At 41.9% G+C, this 26,245-nt stretch overlaps 1 protein-coding gene across 5 annotated transcripts in view; it reads right to left on the bottom strand.

The window, feature by feature from the left end:
- HNF4G (hepatocyte nuclear factor 4 gamma) overlaps window positions 1-26,245 on the bottom strand; it is a 68,323-nt gene that overhangs the window by 19,430 nt on the left and 22,648 nt on the right. For 3 of the 5 annotated variants that reach the window (XM_081204777.1, XM_081204776.1, XM_081204778.1), the window contains exons 1-3: window positions 10,274-10,443; window positions 7,501-7,672; window positions 3,478-3,572 (exon numbers count right to left, since the gene is read on the bottom strand). In XM_081204777.1, coding sequence (XP_081060903.1) covers window positions 3,478-3,572; window positions 7,501-7,672; window positions 10,274-10,391 — 385 coding nt within the window. In that variant the 5' untranslated portion in view covers window positions 10,392-10,443. Of the gene's footprint in view, window positions 1-3,477; window positions 3,573-7,500; window positions 7,673-10,273; window positions 10,444-22,524; window positions 22,611-26,245 lie in introns of those variants that run through there. The other 2 variants (XM_081204779.1, XM_081204780.1) reach the window with 2 other exon arrangements.

The following is a 26,245-nucleotide window of genomic DNA, read 5'->3' as shown; positions in this document are numbered from 1 at the left end:
GAATGAACACGCTTTATAGTGAAGGCGCACTAGATTCTTAGCCAAGGACATTCATGATGGGCCTTTTATTAAGGTCATAATAAGAAATGTCGTACAGTGATAAACACTAAGTGATAAATGGTCACGTAGACGTGAATCAAGAATGATGCTCCAGTCTTTTTTAACTGGAGAAAAGCTATCTTTTTTCATTTTTTAACTTAGCACCTCAACAACAAAATATAGTTATGCTTTAAATATAAAATTATACCAGAGGACTGGCATCTAACTACTTTGATCACCCTGAATAAATGGTGGGAATGCATTACAAACCATTTTTTAAAAAAAGAATGAGAAGTTTTTCAGAAATAAATGTTTTGCCTGCACATAATTCAACTTCAAAGTTTGTTACTAGTCAGTTTGAAAAGCCTATTTTTTTGTTTTTGTTTGCTTAAAAAAATGTGATAAGCCTATGGTGAAAACAGAATGAAATGGTATTCCTTAGCTTGGAGGACTCAAGGAAGAACACGGCAATAATGGAGGAACACTGGCACAGCTCCTAGTGCCCAGATAATTTTGTTCCTAAACTCTTGCTTGTGATCCTTTATAAGCTGGGAGAGGTTGAAACTAACTTTCATTTGAGAGCTGCAATGGTGGGAGAAGAGGAAAGCCCTGTCAAATATATGCAAGACTTTCTACAAACTTAAAAAGTCTTGGATTTTACAAGGTCATATATACATTAAAAGAACAGTGATAAAACTAGTAAGCAAATACTATGACTGAGGTTTTATGGTGCCAAGTGTGTAACCCAAACCACTTTTGTGCTGGACATGGGGTTGTATTAGTGTCCCTCCACCCAAAGAATTGAACCAGTGTCAGTCCTTACTGATAGCTTGTGGAAAGTGGAAAGAGCTGGTCTGGGAGCCACAGTACCCTGAGCTGTTCCTGCTCCTTGATGGCAGCAAGCCCAATCTTGGTCCAAATGTCTGCTCCCAACCTTGTGCCTTGGCTGACATGAGAAACAAGTCTGCAGATATGGAAGTGGTTCCATAGCTCCTTCGCTCTCCACCTGTGCCCATTAGGCTCTGGATTGCCCTGGCTGCTCAATGGGGCTTACTCTCAAGTAGGTGGGTACAGAAGTGCAGCCTTAGCTTAAATTGCAGTTATTTGATGCTAAGCAAATCTTATTGATGTGATTTAATATGTAATTTTTCTGTTTTCAAAGGGATGCACTTGAGAATTTTGGGGAGTACCTTTCTGAAATTACAAGTATAGCTGCGTGTAAGTCTTCTACAGCAAGAGAAGGGTCTTTTCCAAGGAAGCACTAAGCAATTTCTGTCTGTCTGTCACCCACCCACAGAGGGCAAAACAAAACAACATTGCCAGAAGCCTGAAATTTAACTTCTACTTTGAATACGTCAGTTGCAAAGGAGAATCAAGCTTGGCATTATTCTCCCTCACTCCTTGGGATTTTCAGCATTACCACCTCCTTTTGACTTAAAAATCAACCACCATACAATGTTTTCACCTGGAATTCAGAACAGATGGGATTTGTCTATTTGTTCAGTGTGAATATATAAGCTGCCTTCCAACGAAGCTCCTTCAGTCTGGCCAAAATGATATTGAATTCAACACATGCTGAGGGCTAAAAGTTGCCCTTGTAGACAAAGAGCAGTGGACACTGGCAGTCACGTGTCTCCTTCCCAAAAACAATTTTTTAAGAAGAAAAAATGAAAAGCATCCTCTGTGGAACAGCAGAGTATGGAATGTTGAACCCCACTTTTTAAAAATTCCATTTTTGATTTATAAAGCTCCCACCATGCAGGAAACATAAGAACAAAGGAATAGCCCTGCTGGACCAAGCCAGTGGTCCACTGACTCCAGCATCCTGTTTTCACAGTGGTCAACTAGATGTCCATTGGAAGCCAGCAAGCAGGACTTGAGCACAACAGCAATTTCCCCTCCTGCAGTTTCCTGCAACTGGAATTTAGAAGAATGCTGCTTCTGACCATGGAGGCAAAGTGCAGCCATGGTGGCTAGTATCCATCGACATTCTTATCTTCCATGAATTTGTCGAATCTTTTAAAGTCATCCAGCAGCCACCACTACTTCTGGGGTGAATTCCATAGTTTATCTATGCCTACTTCCAGACATGCTAAAATATAGGAGAACTCATGAGTCTGCTTTTAAACATCCTTCTGCATAGAAATGAGCTCTATATAGAACCATCGATGGCTCTACGTCCATGGTTCTTTTTTCCCCATCCCATTTCTAAAGAACTGGATGCAGAAGGTAGTTTGCAATAAATTGGGAATACTATTAATAATATGAGAGGCCTCACAACAAACCTATGTTTCCTATCACTATTACAATTTTACAGATGAAGATCTGAGGACAAGAGTGTACCTTTTATAACTGAGGACAAGAGTGTACCTTTTATAACTGAGTGCAGCCCAATGGCCATATGTGGCCCTAGGCCAAATGTGTGACGTGGCAGCTAAAAAAGCCAATGCAATTCTGGGCTGCATCAACAGGAGTATAGCATCTAGATCAAGGGAAGTAATAGTGCCACTGTATTCTGCTCTGGTCAGACCTCACCTGGAGTACTGTGTCCAGTTCTGGACACCACAGTTCAAGAAGGACACTGACAAACTGGAACGTGTCCAGAGGAGGGCAACCAAAATGGTCAAAGGCCTGGAAACGATGCCTTATGAGGAACGGCTAAGGGAGCTGGGCATGTTTAGCCTGGAGAAGAGGAGGTTAAGGGGTGATATGATAGCCATGTTCAAATATATAAAAGGATGTCATATAGAGGAGGGAGAAAGGTTGTTTTCTGCTGCTCCAGAGAAGCGGACGCGGAGCAATGGATCCAAACTACAAGAAAGAAGATTCCACCTAAACATTAGGAAGAACTTCCTGACAGTAAGAGCTGTTCGACAGTGGAATTTGCTGCCAAGGAGTGTGGTGGAGTCTCCTTCTTTGGAGGTCTTTAAGCAGAGGCTTGACAACCACATGTCAGGAGTGCTCTGATGATGTTTCCTGCTTGGCAGGGGGTTGGACTCGATGGCCCTTGTGGTCTATTCCGACTCTATGATTCTATGATTCTATTATTCTATTCTAAGGTCACCAAACTACAGCTGAACTCAGATTTTACCTGCCTAAATCCACCACTTTGTCCATGAGGCCACAATGACTTGAGAAAAGTAAAAAAAATATATATATCAAGTTCAACTAAAACAAAGAATATCTCGTAGCATGCAAAACTAGAGGAAAGCATGCTTTGCTTTGTTTTCAAATGACCCATATGTCAAATCTTAGCATTAAGCAAAAATTACATAGCAAGCTGACATCTTATTGGAGACATATTTCGACTGCTATAAAAATCTCCTTCTTTTGTAGGCACAACCAATATATATTCATTAGGTATTTGCTTATAGATTTTGTTTCCTGCTAATTGATATGAAGTGTTTTCCTCTGAACAGGAGGTTAAAAAAAAGTTACCTTCCTTCTTCATCCCAGCGCGAAAACACTTTCTTAAACGACAGTATCTGCATTGATTTCTCTTGTCCTTATCAACAGTACATTGCCGGCTAAATCTGTTGGACAGAATCGAGGGTAAATATATTAGAGTGCAAGTAAAGGAGGGTCCTGATTAGCACGGCTGAAACAATTAATGGGCACTGTCAAAACAATGTCTCCAACTATCAACCTTCAGTGGTATTTTTTCTTTAATCAGCCTTGAAACATTTCTCTTTGCCATTCTTCTACGGAATAATTCCTTGTGATGGGCAAGTAAAATCCCATTAGGTTATTCATCATCTTGTGAACACAAGGCATATAAATTTTGCTCCCAGTCTCGTGAATGTTTAGGATGAATTTTCTTACAGCTTGATCCAATCCTGCTGGGGCAAATGGTCAGGAATAGGAAATGAAAGAAAAGCACTGTAAGATCAGAGCAAAGATTTGTCTGCTCTGGCACATGATTTCCAAGGCGGCCCCCAGATATTGTAGAAAGCATTCAGGCAAGGCTTGAAGGAAACCGCTTTCTGCTCTTGCTTGTCCCTGGCATCTGGAATTCAAAGGTAGTCTGCCTTTGTTCATGGAAGCTACTGGAATGAGCCTGGCTATAGCCTTTGATACTGATGAAATCATAGAATCGGAGGGTTGGAAATGACCGTGAGGGTCATCTAGTCCAGCCCCCTGCAATGGAGGAATCTTTCACCCAATGTGGGGCTCAAACCCACAACCATGAAATTAAGAGTCTCATGTTCTTACCAACTGAGCTATCCCAATGTACTTCTACATTTATAATGCATTAGCTTAGGCTAAGAGATGGTGACTGGCCCACGGTTACTCAGCCTTCATGGCTGAGTGAAGATTTGAACCCTGGTCTCCCAAGTCCTACTCCAGCACTCTAACCACTACACCACACTGGTTCTATTTTACCAAGCTTCCTTTTATAACTGAGTGCAGCCCAATGGCCATATGTGGCCCTAGGCCAAATTTCACGAACAATCACTCAGCTCTTCAGACACTGTGTGCTCACTCTTGCTATCCAGGCTGCCCCTCTGAGAACTGCTTCTGCTTCATGTGTGAGTGTATGTGCACGTGTGTCTGTGTGAGTGAGCAGAGGTAGAGAAGAAGAGACAGAATGGGGTGGCACACAGAAGGAAAGAGCCATGCAATAATGCAATTCCAACCCTGCTATAGACTCTGGCCACATTCACCATACACTGAAAGTGCTATGATACAATATTAAATGGCCATGGCTTCTCTCAAAGAATTGTGGGAGCTGTAGTTTGTTAGGGGTGCTGAGAGTTGCTAGGGGACGGCTATTCCCCTGACAGACCTAAAATTGTCAGAGTTCCCTGTGAAGAAGGATTGTTTGTTGAACCACTCTAAGAAATTGTAGATCTGTGAGGAAAATAGCTCTTGGCACCCAGCTCTTGGCACCCTTCAAACTACAGATCCCAGAATCCTATGGGGAAAGAACTGACTGATTAAAATGGTATCATAGTATTGTATCTGTATGGTCTCTGGCTCTACCCACCACTGATTGACTTTTCCCATGGGTCCACTGTCCTCCATAGGAAAGAGGGCCTTAACCAAATTTAAAAGCAAACCCAAACTCTGCAAGTGATACCCATGTCAAAACGAGGTGATATCCCCATCTGAGATGCACTGACGCACCTAGGAAGGTTTTCTTCCCCTGAAGCGATGGGGCACCCTATAATACATTCGTCTGTCTACTTTAAACTATAGTGAGGGAGAATGCAGGGTTTTCAAGTAATTATGGGGCAAGGCAGGAGGATGCCCCAGCCAGAGAAATAGTTTTTGGCTGTTTGTCTGGGTTAGACCATCATTTTAGTTGTAGTGGTGCAATTAACTAGAGCTGCTGCGCTTAAAATGGACTGATGCAATCAGGCAAGTTAAATTGCTTTATTTTCCAGGTGTAAGGGCTGAAATCAAGTACACACTGATAAATGCTGAGGTTCTCCTGGATTTCAATATTAACATACGGAGATGTCTTTGTATCCGAAAGTCTCAAGATAACTGAAGATCTCGATAAGTCAAGTGATGGTAAAAGCAGGAGGGAGAGTACCTTTTAACCTCGGCAACAGTCCTAGGCAGCCTTCCTGAGAAACGAGAAGGGGATAAAAGGAAATGCCAGAGGGCACCTCGTAGCACATATCTAGTCAGACTTGAGGGGGGAAAGAACAGAGATAGAGGGACAAAATAGAGCCAAGGATAGGAAGGAACCTCACAAGACAGCATTGCTTGTGAAGCCATATCTGACGATCAAAATCTACATTTGTTGCCATTTGCAAATGAAAATGGTTTGGCCCAGGATTGCAAACGACTGCTGAGGAAAACAGTTTCATCTTTAATGTGCCAAGTACCACTCTGCAAGGAAACTCTTCTGCATTCAAACAGCAGAAAATTGCAAAGATTAAGAGACAAGAGACACGATTAAAAGGACCCATAGCAGAATCTTGCTGTTAAGAAGTGGCAGTGGGCAGCTGAACAGCCAGGGGGCTCAAGTCTTGCCAGGACTGGAATCAGACTGAAGAGTTGCCTGCAGGGGTAGACCGTTGACTACCTTCAGTTCCAGATTTTTGGATCCAGATCTGTTCCTGTACATGCCCTCATCCCAGTTAAGAAAATCATGTGATTGCACTTGCTTTGGCTGTTCCCAATCGGCAAAAGTTTAGTACCTACAGATCATTTCGCAGACAGCAACTCCCTATAACGTAAAACCTTTAATGGGTTCAATCCTGTGGAGCTGTTTGCTAATGAAATCTGCCACTGCCCATTCTGCCTTGCTTTTCAAAGACATATTTTCATCTGAACAAGCTTTAAACCTCCTGTAACTGCCAGATGTCCTTTTTATTGTGCATTCATGATTACCTGTGCTCGGGGTGGTATTGGGATGGTTATACAGTACATGATCCCATTTTTATGCGTGTTTGTGGCTGCAAAAGTTTCAGGGTAGACATGCCACTCAATTTCCAATCAGTGCATGTCCCGTAACTTCCCACTGAAACCCTGTAACTTTTCATACCACAAACCCCAGTTTATTTTCTGGCATGCTTTTGTTAAGCCATAGCGCAGGATGGCAATACTGTGGTGACATTTGGATAGCATCACAGGACAACCAAAAAAGCAGAATGGTGAGTGGATGGTCCAGTATAAATCCACCACTGAGGCATTATTATGGAGTCAACAGGATGTTGCAGAACACACCTGCCAAAAGAAGAGGTACACTTCCTGGCCTTTAAATCACCACTCCATGTGTCAGGGTCTGAACTTCTGCAATGAGAAACTGCACAAGTAAGAAACCTGATCTTCCCCTTTTTTTACTTGAGAGTGGGAACCCTGATGCAGACCTTCAGCTCTCCCAATGTGGAGGGGGCTGTGTAAGCTGTGACAGTGGCCCTTAGTCTCGGCATTGTGTCGTGGTAAGGGAACATCGGGATGTACCCAATACCATGGTCAGACCATTTGCCCATCTAGTTCAGTATTGTTCATTCTGACTGACAATGGCTCTCTGGGGTCTCTTGCGCACTGCCTGCAGCCGCATCTTTTGACCCTGGGGCCTTCTTCATGGAAAGCGAGTGCTCTGCCAAATAAGGCATGATCCCTTCCCATTAGATATGACACCTGTCATCTCAATACAGTGGTACCTCGGGTTAAGAACTTAATTCGTTCTGGAGGTCCGTTCTTAACCTGAAACTGTTCTTAACCTGAAGCACCACTTTAGCTAATGGGGCCTCCTGCTGCTGCCATGCCACCGGAGCACAATTTCTGTTCTCATCCTGAAGCAAAGTTCTTAACCTGAAGCACTATTTCTGGGTTAGTGGAGTCTGTAGCCTGAAGCGTCTGTAACCTGAAGGGTCTGTAACCCGAGGTACCACTGTATATTGGATTCTGGAACCCCTCCTGGTTTTATAAAGAGCGGATAGTAAAGGTTCAAATAAAGAAATACTGCATGATGTACCTCTGAGATGGGGCTATTTCTCCTACCTGCAGGTGTAGACATGATTCTTTCGTATACTGCGCCGAAAGAACCCCTTGCAGCCATCGCAACTGGAGGCGCCATAGTGCTTGCCTGTTGCTCTGTCTCCGCATATTGCACAAAGGCCACCAATTCCACTGTCTGCAGTGTTCATGCCGAGAGGCTCTGCTGAGCAACTGTCTGAGGAAAGGGAAGAACAAGATGTACAGTTCGGTGTAGAGCCTTGAAGGGGAGGAATACAACAATGTGGCTAAGTTACACCATACTGGGGGTGGGGGGTGGGGGCTTACTGGCCTTCTCTTTTAATTAGCATTCACCATCCCAGGACTGCAGAAAACACAACATGCCTAATTACCCCTGATCGTTATTCTAATGAATGCCTTCAAACCTATCGTGCCCACTTGTCAGAATTTATGATGCTCATGACAACGAATGCTTTTGGTTTAAACTCCATGGCTTGCAATAGAAGTTGGGAGTGCTGACACAATTGCCCAGCTCTGCATGTGTAGCTAACTACTTAAATATCTTTGTTAGTTTAAATAATTGAGGGACAATGCCATAAGGCAACATTTTCTCGGAGGCTGGTATGCATTAACTGTGCATTAATCTTCAGATGACTTGACAGTGGCCAGCAACATGGTTGACTCCCTGGAAGAAAGCTGTAATATCCAGGGGCCTCCTTCCGCACAAACAGAAACTGGGGAAGCTGTATGATATGTCGTCCGGCCATTGGTTTATTAAGCTCAGTACCATCTATGCTCACTTCGTACATTACTGGGCAAATCGCACTCGCCTACTGGGAGCAGGAGCCAATGGTTTCAGATAGGGGACATGCCCAGCCCTACACAAGATATGTTGTAGAGTGAGCTTAGGACAGTCTGCATGTAAACTTATAGCCCTAGCATCAAGCTATATAGTGAAGCTTTTGGGCTTTCCCCCCAAAGCCAAGAATCTTGTTGCTAAAAAGGTTTGATCAGCTTAGACAGCATCTGTCACCACTGTTTAGGATTTGTGTTTCAATTCAACCTTCTGAGGCAGGTGACTGCCACTGGTTAAAGTGACAGGACCCATTGTTTCTTTGGTGGAAGTGTGCAATCTTAATCCAGTTAAGGAGCAACCAGATGGGCAGATTTCAGCTGCTGGATGTTAGATGTTTTTACTGCATGGAACATACTGGGTTGGAAACCTTGCTGGAATTCTGCGATTGGAAAGCATTCTTATATTCTGCAACCAGAAAAATATTTATGAAACAATTTCACTACAGTAAGTCACTTACATAATTGTAAGTGATTCAGCTGTGGTTTTGTTCAAAGAATTCAGTGGAAGCATGTTGGGTTTTGTTTTTGATGTTGTGAGGATAATGTTGTTGTGAGTATTTTTTAAAGGACAGGAAGTAGGAAGCATGCTGAGGTTAATGGGGTATCAGAAGCTATGTTCAATGAAATCCCACCATTTGATGAATGTAGGAAGTCTTACTGGTTGCAATGGCTAAAGATTTCTACCCAGAATTAATGTATGGTTACAAGACGTCCCCGTTTCCTGGGGACAGTCCCCAGATTTACAAATCAGTCCCCATACAAAATCCATTGAAGTTCAAAAGTGTCCCCGGATTCATTGAAAAAAATCTGGTAACCTTAAATTAATAGTTACATGAAAATTTTATTTATATCTTCAAAAATCAAAATTATGAAAACAAATAATCAACTTAAATTGGCAGTTGACTGGTATTTCCCCAAAATTTCTTGCTTCCAGTATTGCTCCACTTCCACCTATTCTGTTATTAAACCACAGCATCAATGTATATTACATGTATTCCAATGCAAAAGCTTACATTTTAAATAAAGCAAAGCGATTGTACATTCTCAAAAGCATGGGGAGATTTCTCTTTCATTAAATGGTTTTGTTCCTTTCACCTTGATAAATACCAGTACATACCAAGAGATCAACTCTGTGTGAATATAGTTTTAAATGTAATTAGCACTATTTAAGTCTTAAGTGTCTTGATACAAGGTATAAAGGATGAACATTTATTTACAAGGAACGTGATCAAAAAGATTTAACCATTATGTCCAAACACGTTAATCTGCTTTTATATGAAAAGTTAAATAGTATTTGCTTCATATCCCATTCACGAGTTCTTATTGCACTCTTTGTGTCGGCAATTTCTACCCAACCAAAGTTAAAAAGTGACTTTAACCAAATAGCTAAAAGTTGTCCCAGCTAACCATTAGCTTGGAGAGAGTTGTTGTGATTAACAACTCAGTCCAGTTTGCATATCAACACTCTGGAAATATTACCGTATATTAAACTTATCAGCTGCAAATAGACATCAATATACTTTTTCTGTGCGACCCATTATTTTTCCCTCTGGACATTTGTATCTTAACTGTCATTTTAAAATATCATGTACAAAAATATTTCTCATTCCCAAACTGCCAAATATAGTTACTCATGCATCTTACAGTAAATAAAATAAACACAGAAAGAATCTCCTCTGCTGGAAAGAACATTTTTCTTTGTTTGATTAACTGACCGATGACAATCCTGTTCAGTTACTTTATTATGCAGAACTGCCATTTTATTTTCTGTACCATAAAGATGGTATAATATTATTAACATGCATTTTGAGATGAAGTGGAGAGAGACACAGAGAGATGCAATTTTCAAAAGCAAACCTCAGCTACACAATTAAGAGTAAAACCCTTTTATAATGTTCATTTCTTTTTCTTTCTTGCTCACTCAAACACTCAGGTTTTCATCTCTGAGAAGATACAAACTCACCACTGCCATTATACAAGACTTGCATTGTTTCAAACTCCAGACTAGTATAACTGGGATCTAAGACTTCTGTATAATTTGCCATTTCCATGTCCAGGACGGACTCAGAGATCCTCATCATTGAACATAAACCTTGAAAGTGACTACTTCTCCAGGAAAGAAGATGTGAACCACTCTGTTTTTCTGGCAATCAGTAATTGATAATCCAAGTGCTAACTCTTTACTATATCACTTATGTGTTGCAATGGGAGGAGTCATAAAACCAGCTAAGTGTGCCATGCTACGCCTTGTATCATTCCCCTTTTTTATGGGACACAATTAGCTATTTCTTGTGATAATATTGGGACATTTCATGGGAGCCTTTAAATGAGATTTCCAACTGGCTTGACTAAAATGCTTAAAAAAAACAAAACAAAACTGCCCCCCTCTTTTTTGTTGTTGCCTGACAACAGATTGTCTCTTACAGCACACAAATTATAGGACTTAAATTAATAGAAACTCCATAAGATGAGAGCCAGTGTGGTGTCAGGGTTGGAGAAGGCCCTGTGGGACCAGGGTTCAAATTCCTACGCAGCCAAGAAGCTCATTGGGTGACCTATGGGCCAGTCTTCATCTCTCAGCCTAAGACACCTCACAGCCTTGTTGGGATGAGAAAATGAGGACAGGGAAGAACTATGTGTGCCAGCTTCAGTTCCTTGGAATAAAGGCAAGATATAACGGTAAACATAAATAAGTACAAGACTGTAGAGCAGAAAAACTTTTTCTAATTAAGCAGCTGTGGTGATTACAGTCCTCCTTGCATAGCAAGGCAAGAAAGAGGTTTGTGAATATTGTATGGTAAAGTTAGTTCCAGAGAGTGCAACATGGGTCACTACCTCATAATAAATCAGACCACGGGCCCATATAGCTTATCAGCACCGTGACAGACCTGGCAATGGCTTTGCAAAGTTTTAGATAGTTGTGTCCCCCAGAACTAGCTGAAAATGCCAGATTGGAAATGCTGTACCACTGAGATATGGGCCTTCCTCTAACTGAGGTGGAAATTGGCAAGCAAGAGATATAAAACTGGGGGGGACTGGATCTTAATTTCACATATGGGGTCTGAACAGAGGGTGGCTGACTCAGAATAGGGCCATGGGATTGTACTGGGTGGCTTGATGGAGATGTCAAGCCAGTGAACTGCAGTTGTGAAAAAAGGTAAATTCCATGCTAGGAATCATTAGGAAATAGACTGAGAATAAAACTGCCAACATAATAATACCTTTACACACACACACACACACACACACACACACACACACACACTATATGTTATTTATAGTCTGATCTTTAAAATATTTTATTATTGCGTCACAACACAGACTGTTAAATGTTTCTGTACTTATAGACTATTTTCTCTTTCAGAGATATGTATTTAAAATAATTATTCAAATAAAGCTACTATGAAGGCAATGCACTTTACACCTGTAAGCATCTGAAATGTCAAGGAAGAAAGTGGATGTTGCTCTTTCCGGCTTGACTGGCATGTGTCAGAAGTAATCCTGCAACTGAGATTGAAGATATATCTGACAAGAATGGTTTTGAATAGGATATTGTCGTGATTTTGAAACAGTTTTTTCCCTCATAGCAAATACTTACTAAAATGCAAGCTAAAATGTAAAATGAAAACAGGAACATATATTGTAAAGACAGAATTTCTCGAGATAATTTATCCTAGTCGGAAAAGCACTGGCACTTACCCACCTGGATGGAAATGTTAATTTTATTTTCCTCAGCTTGGTTTATACATATTTCTCTTAATGTGAAAAATAAGATGATTTCCTCATGGGGGCGGGATCATTTGGTGTGTCTTGCTTTGAAATTTTAGAACTGTAGCTATAAAGGTAGTTCACAATATTTCACAGTGTATAGGTTGCAAACATAACAGGCGATGGCGGCAAGCCTCTTTAACTTGTGAACAGCATCTAAAACATGTACTGCATATGAATGAATGTTAAAATGTTGTGGTTGCCAGAAGCAATAGGGTACAGGGATACAAGGTTAGACAATAAAAGAGGACTAAGATGACAGAGATTAGAAAGTAACAATTGGGAGTTGCTAGTTCAAATATGGACATTGGGATGCAGAGAGGGGGGGTATGGGGAAGTCCAAGAAAAGAGGTTTATGAAAATATCTTTGAAACTATTCTGTATGTTTGTCATTTTTTGTGTTTGTTTGTTTTTCTTAAAAATGTTGTAAAACCAATAAAAATTTATTAAAAAAAAAAAAAACATGTACTGCATAACTAGTCTCCACCACACACACAACTTGCCAGGAAAAAAAGTGAATGAGTTAAATACATGTGGCATGTTTGTGTGTTGGAATTTACCAACTTAGCCCTCAATTATTCCTAGAGATTCTTTTCAGGGGAAGGTTTTTGTAAACCACTTTGAGGTTTTTCCTGCACTCATGAGGTATATAAATTCTATTACATTAATAAATAAGGAAATAATAATGATGATGATTGTGCTAATCATTGCAAGTTCATAGTTTGGCCCTGCACCCTACATATTTACACTTTACTCACTAGAGAGACACAAATACATTCTTAGCAGCCCCCATGAAAGCAGTCAATCCAGTTCTGTGTTGCAAGTGCGCCTATTCCACAGAAATGCACTAGCTGATGCAGAACGAATACTTTCTTAGATCCTCTGTTCAGTGTTACTACTTTGTGTTCTCTGAACATTTGCTGACAAGCTACCACACACACACACACACACACACACACACACACACCAATCAAAGTAATTCATTACTTGGCAATGTACTCTTTGTATGATACACTCCCCTGAAAGAGCTGTAAAACGGTGACTTGTTGCATCCCATTAATAGTTAACATGGTGTTCTGAACCTTGCTCAAATGGGGGAAAGAGTCTCAGATAATTGAAGTTGTTGATGAAGCACAAAGTAGCCGTCCTGCAATTCCACAAATACTACATTCGGGCTTCCACATTTTCACTTGCCATGCTGGCTGTGGTGGGCAACCTGCTGCAGTCTGACAAATGTAATATGCTGACCACTCTTTGGAGCTCTGAAGCTGTGAGAGCGTGGATGGGTGGTCCTCCACCCATTTGCTAGCTTCAAGGTTAGCTGGGAGTGGTTTGGTTGCCAAGTCTCCACACTTTCCTGCTTCGGAGCATGAGCTCCTTAGCTCTATGGCCGTCAAGTGGGGAAAGCCCTCAGGCTCTCTCTGCCATAGGAAAGAGAAGCAGCCTATGTCCTTGGCTGCCACTTGATTGAGGCACTCACCTTGGTACCCAAACAACTTCTACACATCTCGTTCCCACATGAGAGGGGATTTCCGTAGCTGCTGCTACTGCAGGAAAAGGGGATGGTGGAGTCTGCTTAGCCAAACCAGCAACCGAATAGGCTGGGGTAGGTTACCACAGTTTTTGGGCTTGGCAAGAAAGGCCAGCCCAACTTGTGAACCCCAGAAAACATTCATACTAGAGCAGGCAAACCGTCACTCCTGAACTATCAGCAGGAAACTCTATGGCAAGGAATGGAAAACCATTCGATGTACTTCTAAAAATAAATATCTCAAGCCATGTTCCATCTAACTTTAAATCCATGGAATCAATAGCCAATTAGACTCTTTTCTTCTGAGTAGCTTATAGTACTTATCTCCTCTTGCCTGGAACCCAGGAGGCGGTGGAGGGGGAAAGCACCATTTCTGTCTTACTCCCTCAGGAGACTCATAAAAGTTCTTTCTACGGCTCTGAGATCCCATTTGACCGTAACAGCTATGGGGACCTGAGCCCGTGTTCAGCAGATGCAACACATTCCCATGTCCCAATCTTTCTCCACTCATTCCTATTTTATTTACAGGTATAGATATATTTCAGTTTTTTAATAATTGGAAATCTGCTTAAGAATTAGGTTATGGGCAAATTACAAGCCCTGAATACTAGTGTTCTTACTCATGTGTGGTTTGTGATAATGTAATGTATTTCTGGCCTTCAGGCTTTTGTTAGAATCCCACAGGCCTGAGCATATTTAAACTTACAGATCCAGGAGTGTGTTTGTGATTCCAGTTGTCAAATCTCAAAACAGATACGGAAGGACTGAAGTGTGTACAGAACAGGATTTAGCTCTGTGGTAGAGCATTTCCTTTGCCTGAAGAAGGTCCCATCTCTAGGTAGGGCTGGGAAAGGTTAGGGTTTTATTTAAGAAGCCTTCAAATGTGGTTTTCATACAGCAGCAACATTTGTTTCTAAATAAAACATCTTGTTCTAAACCAAATATCAGAAAAGGAGATGCCATGCCATGCCTTCCCCCCACTTTCCACTTTAAAGACTTTCACGCAGTGATCAATATAACTGCAAATGTTCTTGGCGCACCATGAAGCAGAAGAGAAGAAACTATTATGATTTCTGGGACTTTTACCAAGCTGTCAGGATTACAATCTCAAGCATTAAAATGTTTCATGCCAAGAAGTGTCAGGATTGAGAATGTTGTCCTAATACTATTTTCTGTGTGCATTGCGTATGTGTGGTTTTGTGTACGTTTTCTCTCCCCAGTATCCTTCTCAAAACTTTATTAATTGCTTTTTCAAACAGCATTTTTAAGATTTCCTCGAAATAAACTACGAAAGCAAATCTTCACTTGAAAGGCTTATAGCAGCTGAACAAAACTTTTCTTGAGTTCCTTGCCAAGTGGTCTAGGATCCCTCAGGATTCAATATGAAAGCTGCATTCAATTCAAAGCTCCTCCTGGGAACAGCAGCAGAAGAGATAAAGTAAGCTTTGAGAAGTTTTCCCTTTTTTTACAATTGCCATTGATTTTTCTATAAATCTGGATTTTTAATTTAAAAGATCAGCTCCAGGTGCTATAATTAAAAGTCAGGTCTAAACTAAACATAAAGTCATCCTGAGAGAGAGAGAGAGAGAGAGAGAGAGAGAGAGAGAGAGAGAGAGAGAGATGTTATAGGAAGTAACTAATTCAGCAAAATCACTTGGCCTAGAATTTCTCTCATTATATAGACCCTCTTAACACTCTAGCAGCAGCAGCAGCCTCAAAAGTTGATTTCAAAAGTATGCAGTTGTTTCCCTGACTCCCTGTCCCCTTTCAGAGCCTCTGCTGAAGGAGCCTCCTGCGTTGACTTAGTTTGGTTGTGCACTTTCTGCAAAGGAGAGGGGGTTACAAGGACCCGGCAGGGGCATCTTAGGCATTTGTGGGGAAGATCTAAACACTGGCCTGGCTCCCTGGTTTCCTTTTGGTGGAAGAAAGAGGAAGTCTTTGGGGCTTCTGAAAAAAATTACCTATACATAGAGCTGCTTGTAGGCCATCGCTTGAACTGGACATCTTGGCTCTGGTTTTCAATTTAAATCAGGCATGTCCAAATTCCGTTTCGGGGGCCTAATCTGGCTCACCGCTCAGTTTAATCTGGCCCCTGTGGCAGTTTATTTCCTGGGGTAAAATCCTAAAAAAAAACCTCAACAACTTCAATCCCAAAAGAAGCTCAACAACTTCAATCCTAAGAAAAGCTCAACAAATTTGGGGTAAAATCCTAAAATCCACAACTTTGGTTGGCCCTTTGGTTGGCCCCCACGGCCCTTCACTTCATCAAATCTGGCCCTTTTTGAAAAAAGTTTGGACACCACTGATTTAAATCCATGACCTTCCGCCCCCGCTCCCACCAATTACTTTAATTTAGCTTAGAGAGAATTGTGTGATATTTATTGCATTCATGTTCTGGGGGCAGGGTTTCTATTTTAATATCTGAACTAAGTGTAACCTCCATGGTGATTTAAAAACACACAATAACAATAACAGGCCCTTTAGTCATTTACTCTTTAAATAAAACACCTTTTAATTATATATATATATGCATGCGCATTTGTCATCTACACCAAGGAATGGGAAATCTGTGCTCCTTCGAATGTTGTCAGGCTCCAACTTCCATCAGCCTCAGCCAGCGTGGCCAGTGATCAAGGATGTTGGGGGTGGTAGTCCAACACTTGTAGGGTCACAAGTTGCTCATCCCTGAGGCACGCTCTTCTACAAAACCAGAGGGGCCTCACATAGTGGTGCATCATGCAGATAGGACACAAGAGGGCGAACAGAAGAGGGCACAGCTTAATGATAAGAGGATTTAAAAAGGTACTACCCTAGACACAGAGAGAGAAGTGCAAGATGGAGCCACCACTTCTGGCAACAGCCTTGTCTTTCTTATTACTCATGGTTTTACCCTTAGAGGAAGGATGGCAGTTCAAGTTATTGTACTGTACTTTTAAAAGATTCTGCGCTCATTACCAGCTGATAAGAATGCTATCAGAAAGCATTCCTGTGCTATCTGCAAGGCTCCCTTGGCATGCTAATTGTCCTGTTTTCTATTAGAGTTCGATCATTCAAAGCAGGATATAAAATAGAAAACACGCTAATAAAAATCAAGGTTATAAAAAGCTTCATGAAAACCCAATTCAAACAGCCACTGTGAGTTCTCAGATTTGCACGGTGAAACAGCTATCAAACTCTCTCTCTTCCTTAAATATCCACCATACTTATGAGACATTTCTTTCACGTCACTGTTATGGGACTGCCAAATCCTCACCAATGCTCTATCAATCACCAATAGTTAACTCTCTCATCACTGGTAAAAGGTAAAGGGACCCCTGACCATTAGGTCCAGTTTCAAACGACTCTGGGGTTGTAGCGCTCATCTCGCTTTACTGGCCAAGGGAGCCGGCGTACAGCTTCCGGGTCATGTGGCCAGCATGACTAAGCTACTTCTGGCGAACCAGAGCAGTGCACAGAAATGCTGTTTGCCTTCCCACCAGAGCGGTACCTATTTATCTACTTGCACTTTGACGTGTTTTCGAACTGCTAGGTTGGCAAGAGCTGGGACCGAGCAACGGGAGCTCACCCTGTCGCGGAGATTCGAACCACTGGCCTTCTGATTGGCAAGCCCTAGGCTCTGTGGTTTAGACCACAGCGCCACCTGCGTCACTGGTAGTCCAGGTTATATTGAAGACTAGCACTGGGAAGATGTAATCAACCCAATGATTTCCTTAAATTTAAATGAGGTGGGACAAAAGCATTCCCCGAACATTGGCTTGATCTTCAGTGGATGAGTGAATTTTCAGAATATTTGTCTTTCCCTTAAATACAATTCTGTCAGGATGCTGTCAGCAGCTTCCGGCTGGTTGCCCAGGAAACTATAAAGACAAGGAAAAGCTTCTTACAGTCCTTTTTTATTTCAGTCCTTACACAGAGAGGCTATAGAACCCAGCCTCTTGGATAATGGTGTTGTCCCGAGTGAATCTCCACACACCCCCATCTCTCCCACTTCATCACTTCTACAGGTGCTGCTACGTGCCCTCTGTCTTTGAGCTCTTTGCTCTCCTACTTTTCAGGCTCGCCAGGTTCTGGGAGATGGAGGGTCTGGAATGCTTTCTAATGACAACACATCAACTGGGTGTTGTTCCAGCTCTTCCATGATTTCCCAGCTTTTCCCCATCTTCCTCTGAGCTGCTACCTCCCTCAAACCCTTGTTGTAAATCTATACTGTCTTCCTCTTCCTCCTCCCTGGAAGGGTCAGACTGGGGAGGCGGTCTCCACCACTCTTCCTTCTCTGCCCAGTCCCTGACACCTTCCCTCTCCTCCTCCTCCAGCATCTTGTTCTCACACCTTCACAACTTCAAATAGTCAGCATGTGACTATGCTAGTTCCCAGGAGCATTGCTGGCTACCATACATAGAATTGTGGCCAACTTGCTAGCCAACTTGGACTAATGACCACCTGAAATATTTTTCCATCTTCGCCATATCAAGCAGTCAGTCCCTGACCTTTCCCACCCCGACCTGGCCATAGTGATCCATGTGATGGTCACCTACAGGCTTGACTACTGTAACTCGCTCTACACGGGGCTGCCCTTAGTTTCAAGTCCCAGAAACTCCAGCGGGTGCAAAATGCTGCAGCAAGACTCCTCACAGGGTCCTTACCATTCACCCAGTGCTGTACCAGCTGCACTGGCTCCCAGTGGAGTATAGGATCAGGTTTAAGGGGCTGGTTTTGACCTTTAAAGCCCTATGAGGCCAAGGACCCTCGTACTTACGGGACCTCCTCTCCTGGTATGCCCCACAGAGGACCCTAAGGTCCATGAATAATACTAGTTTAAAGTCCTGGGCCCTAAGGAAGCCAGTCTATCCTCCACCAGGGCCAGGGCTTTTTCAGTGACGGCTCCGACCTGGTGGAATGCTCTGTCCCACGAGACTAGGGCCCTGCAGGACTTGATCTTCTTCCACAGGCCCTGTAAGACAGAGCTATTCCGCCTGGCCTTCAATTTGAATTAGCCTGATCCTCTATTCCCTTTTCCCTTTTCTCTTCTCTGAAGAAACCCTTTCTGGGACCCCACATTTAAATTATTCCCTGGTCTCCTTGCTGGCCTTAATAGGACCAACTTGGCCAGTTAGCCCTGGTGATCATTTGATGTCTACTGACTGGGGTTTTGGGTTTTTTCCCCAAAATCACCCCTGAATTTTTGAATTTTATTGATATTGATGCTGCATTTTATGTTGTATTTTATGCTGTTTGATTCTGTTTTTAAGTCGCATTTTAATCAATGTTTTATATTTGCTGTTAGCTGCCCTGAGCCCGGTTTTTAAACCGGGAAAGGCGGGGTATAAAAATAAAAATAAACTAACTAACTAACTAACTAAAGGTTTTTTGTACAGCAAATCTTCCTCAGTGTATAATTTCACTTTCTTCCATTTATATCCTACTTTTCTTTTCATCATAGAAGGTGATATACATGGGATTCCAGTAGATGAGTTCAGTTCATTGAGTTCGAATGAGGCTTATTCCAAGGGATTCTGCCAGAATTTCCCCCCAAAAAAACATTGTTTTGACCACTCAGGTTGTAGTTACTTCTACACCATGTGAATGAATAGGAACCAGAATAGCTTGAAACCAGACACATGTGTGGACTATGAACAACAAATGCATTGCCTGAGTGCATCCAGTCCCTAAAACGATAGCTGTGTACTCTTGGTGTTTTATCATTATATTTTGAATGTAGGAAAGTTTCTGCAAGCGATCCCCTGGGGATGTGTAAATTAGGGCTGCAAACAATAATCTCATAGCTGTGTCAACTAATGTGATCATTTATAAATTGACAAAGAGCAATTTTAAAAGGTGAGGATGAGACTGAGATCACTTTGAAAGTGAGGTTAAGTACTGTATGTGAGTAACAGAAATGGGGAGGGGGTGTTAACATGTGTTTCGATTTCTGCTGTGTTTATATGATCAAGATGGTGGTAATATTTTCATTTTCTAGAAGACAAAGTGTTCTAGGGTATAGATTCGCAATCATCAGGTGGAGATTTGCTGAGTTACAGTTAAATGACATGTGACTAGTGCAGTTAGTTAAATATTGCTTAAGTCAAGTAACTTATTCTTTTTCCAATTTAGGAGACAGAAAAACTGAGGGAAGATAGAGTGAAAAAAAGGGGAGGAAATAGGAGAGAGTTCACATGTAAGATAAATGTCATGCTGTGGTTGGTTTTTATATGATAAAAAAACCTCCTTGTTGAAGAATAGTTAGGCAATTAGTACTTCGTTAATAATCTTTCATGGAAAACTTTGGCTCATGTTTGATCATAAACATTTTATGTAGATGATTAGATAAGTTTTATACACATCTTATCCTCATTTACCTTGAGAAACACATACATTCATAAAACGGCTCTCTTTATTGGAGAATTACTGTTTGCTTGGGGTTTTTTGCCCTTGAAAAGGGAGGCAGAATGCTAAAAACCAAGACTGGAGCTTGATAACATAATAGAAAATGGAAGAGGGTGCCACATTTTTAATCCCAGTTTTCCATCTGCTTTCTCTTCAGTGCTCCTCTAGTGGAGGTTTGTCTATTGAGACCTTTCCATATGATCATTTTTCAAGCTGACATGGCATAGCAACACTTTAGGGCCACAACTTGGATTTCTCCTACCAACATGTAGTTGTTAGGTGACTGGGTCTCTTCTGTGCTTGGTGGGTTTCTGCAGGCATGAGGAAAGCAATTCCAAATAACAATTATTTCATGGAAAACAAGCCAGGGGCAGAAAAAGTGGGTTTTGTCTCACCACCCTTTCAGTAATGGTGGTAAGGATCCCACAAACCAGACAGGTCAGTAGCTTTCAGGCAGGCTGGCAAACCCTGGTCCACCCTACAACAAAGGGGGGCGGTGAGAATGAGATGGTAGATTGAACTGACCCACTTCAGATTACTGACGGGGATATATTAATCCTGCACACTTCCCTACGTGACCCCCACAAAAAAATCCTAACCCCCACAAATTAGTATTTTAAGGGAATATGTTCTATCCTAGCCTTTAACCTACTATACTTGTTTTGTATTTGAACTGAGTTTTTAAACAAAGTGAGGCATTAAAAAATGTTATCCTCTACCTGTACTCTAAAGTGGCATAGTCTACGCTACCAACTCATCCTGCTGCATGTTTACACCAAGCTGGTCATGGAGTGATGAGATATCAGTCGTTGGATTCTTTATGTGACACAGACTCACACACCTCACTTAGGAACATCAAGCTAGCCACATTAAATCAAACTAATTCAATCATTCTTTTGCAATAAGTAGCTGGTAAATGTGTTTCAAAAATCCAATCTAAGTTTCTCTACCCCTACTAATTATTATGTACCTCTAGTATAGTCTATGCAAATCATCAGGGACAGTGGGATCTGTTATTTTTCAGCCTACTCAAGACAGCTTTACATTTTAACTAGAAGCTAAACTGACACAGCAGATTCTTGCTCAAAGGAGCCATGACTAACTGCTTAATGCTTCCCAAGGGGTATGTGTGTTGGCACATCACTGAGATAAGAATTTCAATACATGTGCTTGGCTGCACAATTAGTCTCCTTTTTGTCATTAAGTTGGTAACAAAGTTTTAGGTTGCCTGCAATGTACATGTCTCAAATTAACATGAAATATGGTCTCTGCTCAACCAAGAGAAGGTATATTTGGGACTGAGGATATCTTGCTTCAGAATACAGTCGTGTCCTATGCTTTATATAAAGTTTCCCTATTAGGGAGTTCTAGGGCTTTCCAGAGAACCTGCTTAGAGCATTACTCTCATTTGCTTGCACAAGGCAAAGGTTAGACTTGATCCAGTCTTTATTGAGCATTTGTCCTGATTTGCTTCTAGGGTGTTTACACATCTTCCCACATCTTCAGTACATTTCATCTTCACTTTTCAAACCCTAAAAAGTCAAGGTTTTATTGTTGTTTTAAGTCAACTTGTTGCTCTAAGGCAACAAAGCCCTTTATCCACTTTAAATCTGCAAACAGGGCCAGCTTACCCATAGGCCCTAGGGGTGCGGGGCACCCAGGCGCCGGGCTCTCAGGGGTGCCAGGCTGAGATTTGGAGTCCGGGAATTGAAGAGCCAGGCTAGCCAACTGTAACACCTGAAAAGGATGACCATCTACATCAGGGATGGGGAAAATCAGGCCTGAGGGTCAAATGCAGCCCTTGAGCTGGAAAATGTCCCCCATTCCAATCAACACAGAATATGGGCTATTCCTAAACTAACTGAATAAATGAGAATAATTGGACTAACAGCATGAACTATGTTCATGTGAGTTCATTACCATTTCTCCTACACACACACACACTGCAATGCTGGGCTCAAGGTGTGGTGACATCACACACGTGAACAGGCAACCCTAGTCACTCTTCAAATACCAAGACAATACTATACCCAAAGCATAGTCTGCCAGTGATGTTCAGCGATGGACAAATATATTTCCATTCCCTGTCTCTATCATATGTTGTACCTAGGGCTGTGAAGCAGATTCTGAGCCTGATCAGGTTGGGTTGAGACTGTCCCAATCACTCCAGGTCAGTTGAGCAGCCCAGACATATCTGGGGCTGTCAAGGGGCAGGACATCATGCAGGAAGGAGAGGAAGGTATGAGTGAGAAGAAAGCATTAAAAGGATGGTCCTACTGGGCAGCTGCAAGTTCAAGGAGAAGAAAGTTCTGTGAAGGCCATTGCAACAGGCAGGCCCTTACACACTATAGCCATCAAGCCAACTTCTTCTTTGTCTTTAAATACTCCATTCCTTCTGAAAAGCCTTTCCATTGCTAACTCCATCATTCAGGCTGCCAGATATATATGGTAGTAAAGATCTGCTCTCCGCCACTTCCGATACCACAAGGAAGGTTTTCAGTTAAATGTTAGGCAAAGGAAACTCATATTACCTGGCAGGTGGGCTGGGTTAAGTTGTTAAGGGTGGTGGTACAATCCTGATCTCCAGGGTTTTTGCAAACAGGTGTTAGGCAAGCATCTGTAAGAAACGGTTTTGGTGTATGAGTTCTCTAGCACAAATCATCGGAATAGGTGACTCTTGGGGTTCCTTCGAACTTAAACTCTGATGATTTCACTATCATGTATGCCAGAGTTTTGGGGGTTTTTTACTTTGATTCTTACCTTTGAAAATATAAGAGCCTTTGCCAAAGGTGCAACTCAAGATTCAGAAGAAGTTAGCAACTTCTTAAGTTCAAAGAAAATCCGCCAGACATTTCTAGGAAAACGTGAACTCTTTGTACATTAAATATGAAAAGACGTTCTTTGAAAATGTATTTGTAGTTTGTTGTGAGACTACCCCTTGGTGGCAATTCCTTTAACAATTTATGGAGAGGATGGGGTCTCTAATACCTTAGTTCTTTTTTCACATGGCCTCAGTTCAAAGAACCAGTTTGTACCGTACTTGCTTTGTAATCAAAAGAAAGCTACACCCGTTAAGAAATTTGTCCCATATTAGAATATTCAGTGAAAAAAGTTGCCAAAAAAAAGTTTAAAGAGCTGCTCAATTTAAATGCTTTAGAAATGAGAGGGGGGAAATCAAAATGAATTCTAAGCATGAACTACATTATAGATTTGCCTTGAATTGTCCTGTACCACTTCCGCCCTGCTCCAATACACAAAAGAGCAACTAAGTATGGCGCTTCTCACTCAGTTGATTCAAGCACACAATAGTTAGAAACCAATGCCTGATTATCATCTTCCAAAGCAACTACTCTATTCCAAACTTAAAAATGGAAAGCATAATGCTGGTGGTCAACAAAAGAGGTTTAAAGACTGTCTCAAGGCAAATCTAAAAAAATGTAGTATAAACACTGACAACTGGGAAACAACTGGCTCCAGTTGGAGAACAGCCTTTACCAAAGATGTTATGGGCTTTGAAGACACTCAAACTCAGGACACAAGGGAGAAACGTGCTAAGAGGAAGGCACGCTTGGCAAATACACACCGTGGTCATCTCCCGCCTGGAAACCAATGTCCCCACTGTGGAAGGACATGTGGATCCAGAATTGGCCTCCACAGTCATTTACAGACTCATTGTTAAAACCATGTTTACGGAAGACAATCTTACTCAGCTATGAGTGATCGCCAAAGAGAAGAGCTTGCTGGTTTCCCACAGGCGTCTGGTTGGCCAATGAGAACAGGATACTGGACTAGAGGGATGATTGGCCTGATCCAGCAGGCTCTTATGTTCTTATTAGCTTTCTCCATCCTTGGTTTTTTTCAGCCTTCTTGAGATTTGTTGCCATGTGACAAATCATAGCTAAAATATTGTGGTATCTCGTTCTGTAGCATCCCTGCACAATTTTTGAACCACCAAGCTGAGCACAGCCCCACTATACCCAAGTTTGTGGGCCTGCCATTTGCTTAGCACTAATTCTGGGCTATACAATCAGGTGCACACAAAATCTAAAGGGCAAAAACGTTGTTTGTGTCTCCTGATTTCCTTCTACTAGGGAGAAAAGTGGGGGTTGGGGTTATGTCCTAAAATATAACCCGTAAAGCTTTGAAAGGGGGAAAGAGACAAAAGGCCTCTTCTGTGCTGACATACCACAGATGAGAGGGGGGGGTGACTGTTTTTTCAAAGGATTGTAATCAGAGACAGCAGGTATTTGATCCAACCATCTCAGATCTCGGAGACGGCGACACGCGCTCTACTTCCAGAGCTACATCTATCTGCCCTGTGGTGCCCCAGCCAAACTGGGAAAACATAGCCAGAGGTCTAAAGATCTCTGTATAGGTCATGAACCTACGAGGCTACAGGAATTGTTGAAATGAATACTCTGTGTTCCAGATGCTGTGAGTCAGGGTTTCCCATGCTGTTCTCAAGCTAGAAATGCCTGCTTCTAATCCCAATGACTTTAGAAGTGACGATGAATCTCTCTCATTGCCTCTGCCCTTTTCCCATTCCAAAGCATAGCATCTGATTTAACAATAGCCATAAATGCTTGCCTGTAATTATATGGCGCACATCAACTGCAGCCCTGTATAGGGAAGAAGCACCACAACATTGCAGGGAGCGGGCTGGCCTGTTGTCCTCTGATCATGAACGCAGCATCCTTGTACATCAGAGTGGAGGTTTCCTTCTCTGACATCACTCTTACCATTTTTCCCCCTTCAGCTTTCCTTGCCTTACATTCTTCAGAGCTTTCCAACAGAAAGCAATCGTTGGAAACTCTTGATAACCATGCAAACTGGGACTTGTCTGGATAACACTGACCCTGGAGTGGTGGTGAAAAATGGTTTGGCTGGCATTCTAATGTGAATTTACCTAATTTGCAACTTCTGAAACAAAGTACACCCCTGAAAAAGGGAAGCTCCACATCGGCAGAGTGATCACTTGCTTGGTAGCAGTTAACTGGCAGAGCTGTGTGAAGGGAAACCTCCTTCCAATCCACACACAGCCTGCAGCAAACCCAGAGGTGGGGTGGGGGTTGATTGTTCTGTGATAATCTCAGCTAGCTGTGACCATGAGATCTGGCTTATTTCATTAGAATTCCTGGACCATCTGGACCATCCTTAGTAAACACATGAAAAAGTATTAATAGATGCTGAGGACTGGTGATTACCATAGGTGCAAGGAGAAAATTTTAATTTGTCTTCATTTAGATTGGCACTTCATGTACCTAATGGTAAATTGCAGTGATTTTAATGGAAAATCTTTCTTCACAAGGACTGCAATCCACATAAAGCTAACTCAAACCCTATTAAGCCAATTAGTTCATCATGCAAACCTGATCTTTACCACACGGCATTCTTTACTCCCACATTGCAGCTGAGAGCTGTAATCTATTTCAGCGGCATTTCTGACCTGCAGTGGATTGTATCCAAAGTACTTAGGATCAGGCTGTATATAGGGCAGCTGTTACTATTAAGAAACTGTAAAATTATTTTGGTTTCCGAAACAGTTTCCAAGCTCTTCTGTGTTTATTCTCATAACAACTTGTAAAACATGTGTAAAATGGGAGCAATGATGACATGAGGAACAAGGAGTGAAGCACAGCCCCTTGGTCAAGCTCAGGCAATGAGTCTATGATGTAGAACTCGAATCCAGGCCTTCAATTTCCAAACCTCTACTCACTAGATAAGGAGATCAAAGGAAGCATCCTCCCCATCCTCTGTGTTTCAGACCATTTGACTATTCCTCAGGAAAATTTGCATCTCTGGTCACTACGGCTATCAGGGAATTATGATAGAAATGGGAGCAGAGATTGCTGATGTCTCCTTTTCCATCTGATGTCTAACAAAAATCGGTGCAGTGAACACAATTGTTAGTCCCTGTTGTTTTCAGTTTGAAAACAATATGTACCGTATTTTTTGCACCATAACACTCACTTTTTTCCTCCTAAAAAGTAAGGGGAAATGTCTGTGCGTGTTATGGAGGGAATGCCTACGGGTGGCATGCCTACGGATTTTCCTCCTCTAAAAACTACGTGCGTGTTATGGTCGGGTGTGTGTTATAGAGCGAAAAATACGGTAATTGATGAATCCCTTTCCCCACATTTGCATAGCTTTTCCTTTGCACTGAAATGAATTGTGCAGAACAACGTAATGTAATAAATTATCTAGGCAACTTGCCATCACAGTGAGGTGACCAACCGTATCGTCAGAAGCCAA

Source organism: Podarcis bocagei (genome assembly GCF_964188305.1).
Source record: "Podarcis bocagei genome assembly, chromosome: 8".
In the NCBI taxonomy this organism is placed as follows: Eukaryota; Metazoa; Chordata; class Lepidosauria; order Squamata; family Lacertidae; genus Podarcis; species Podarcis bocagei.
The sequence above is the reverse complement of the archived record's forward strand: the minus strand, read 5'-3'. Positions and strand labels throughout refer to the sequence as shown.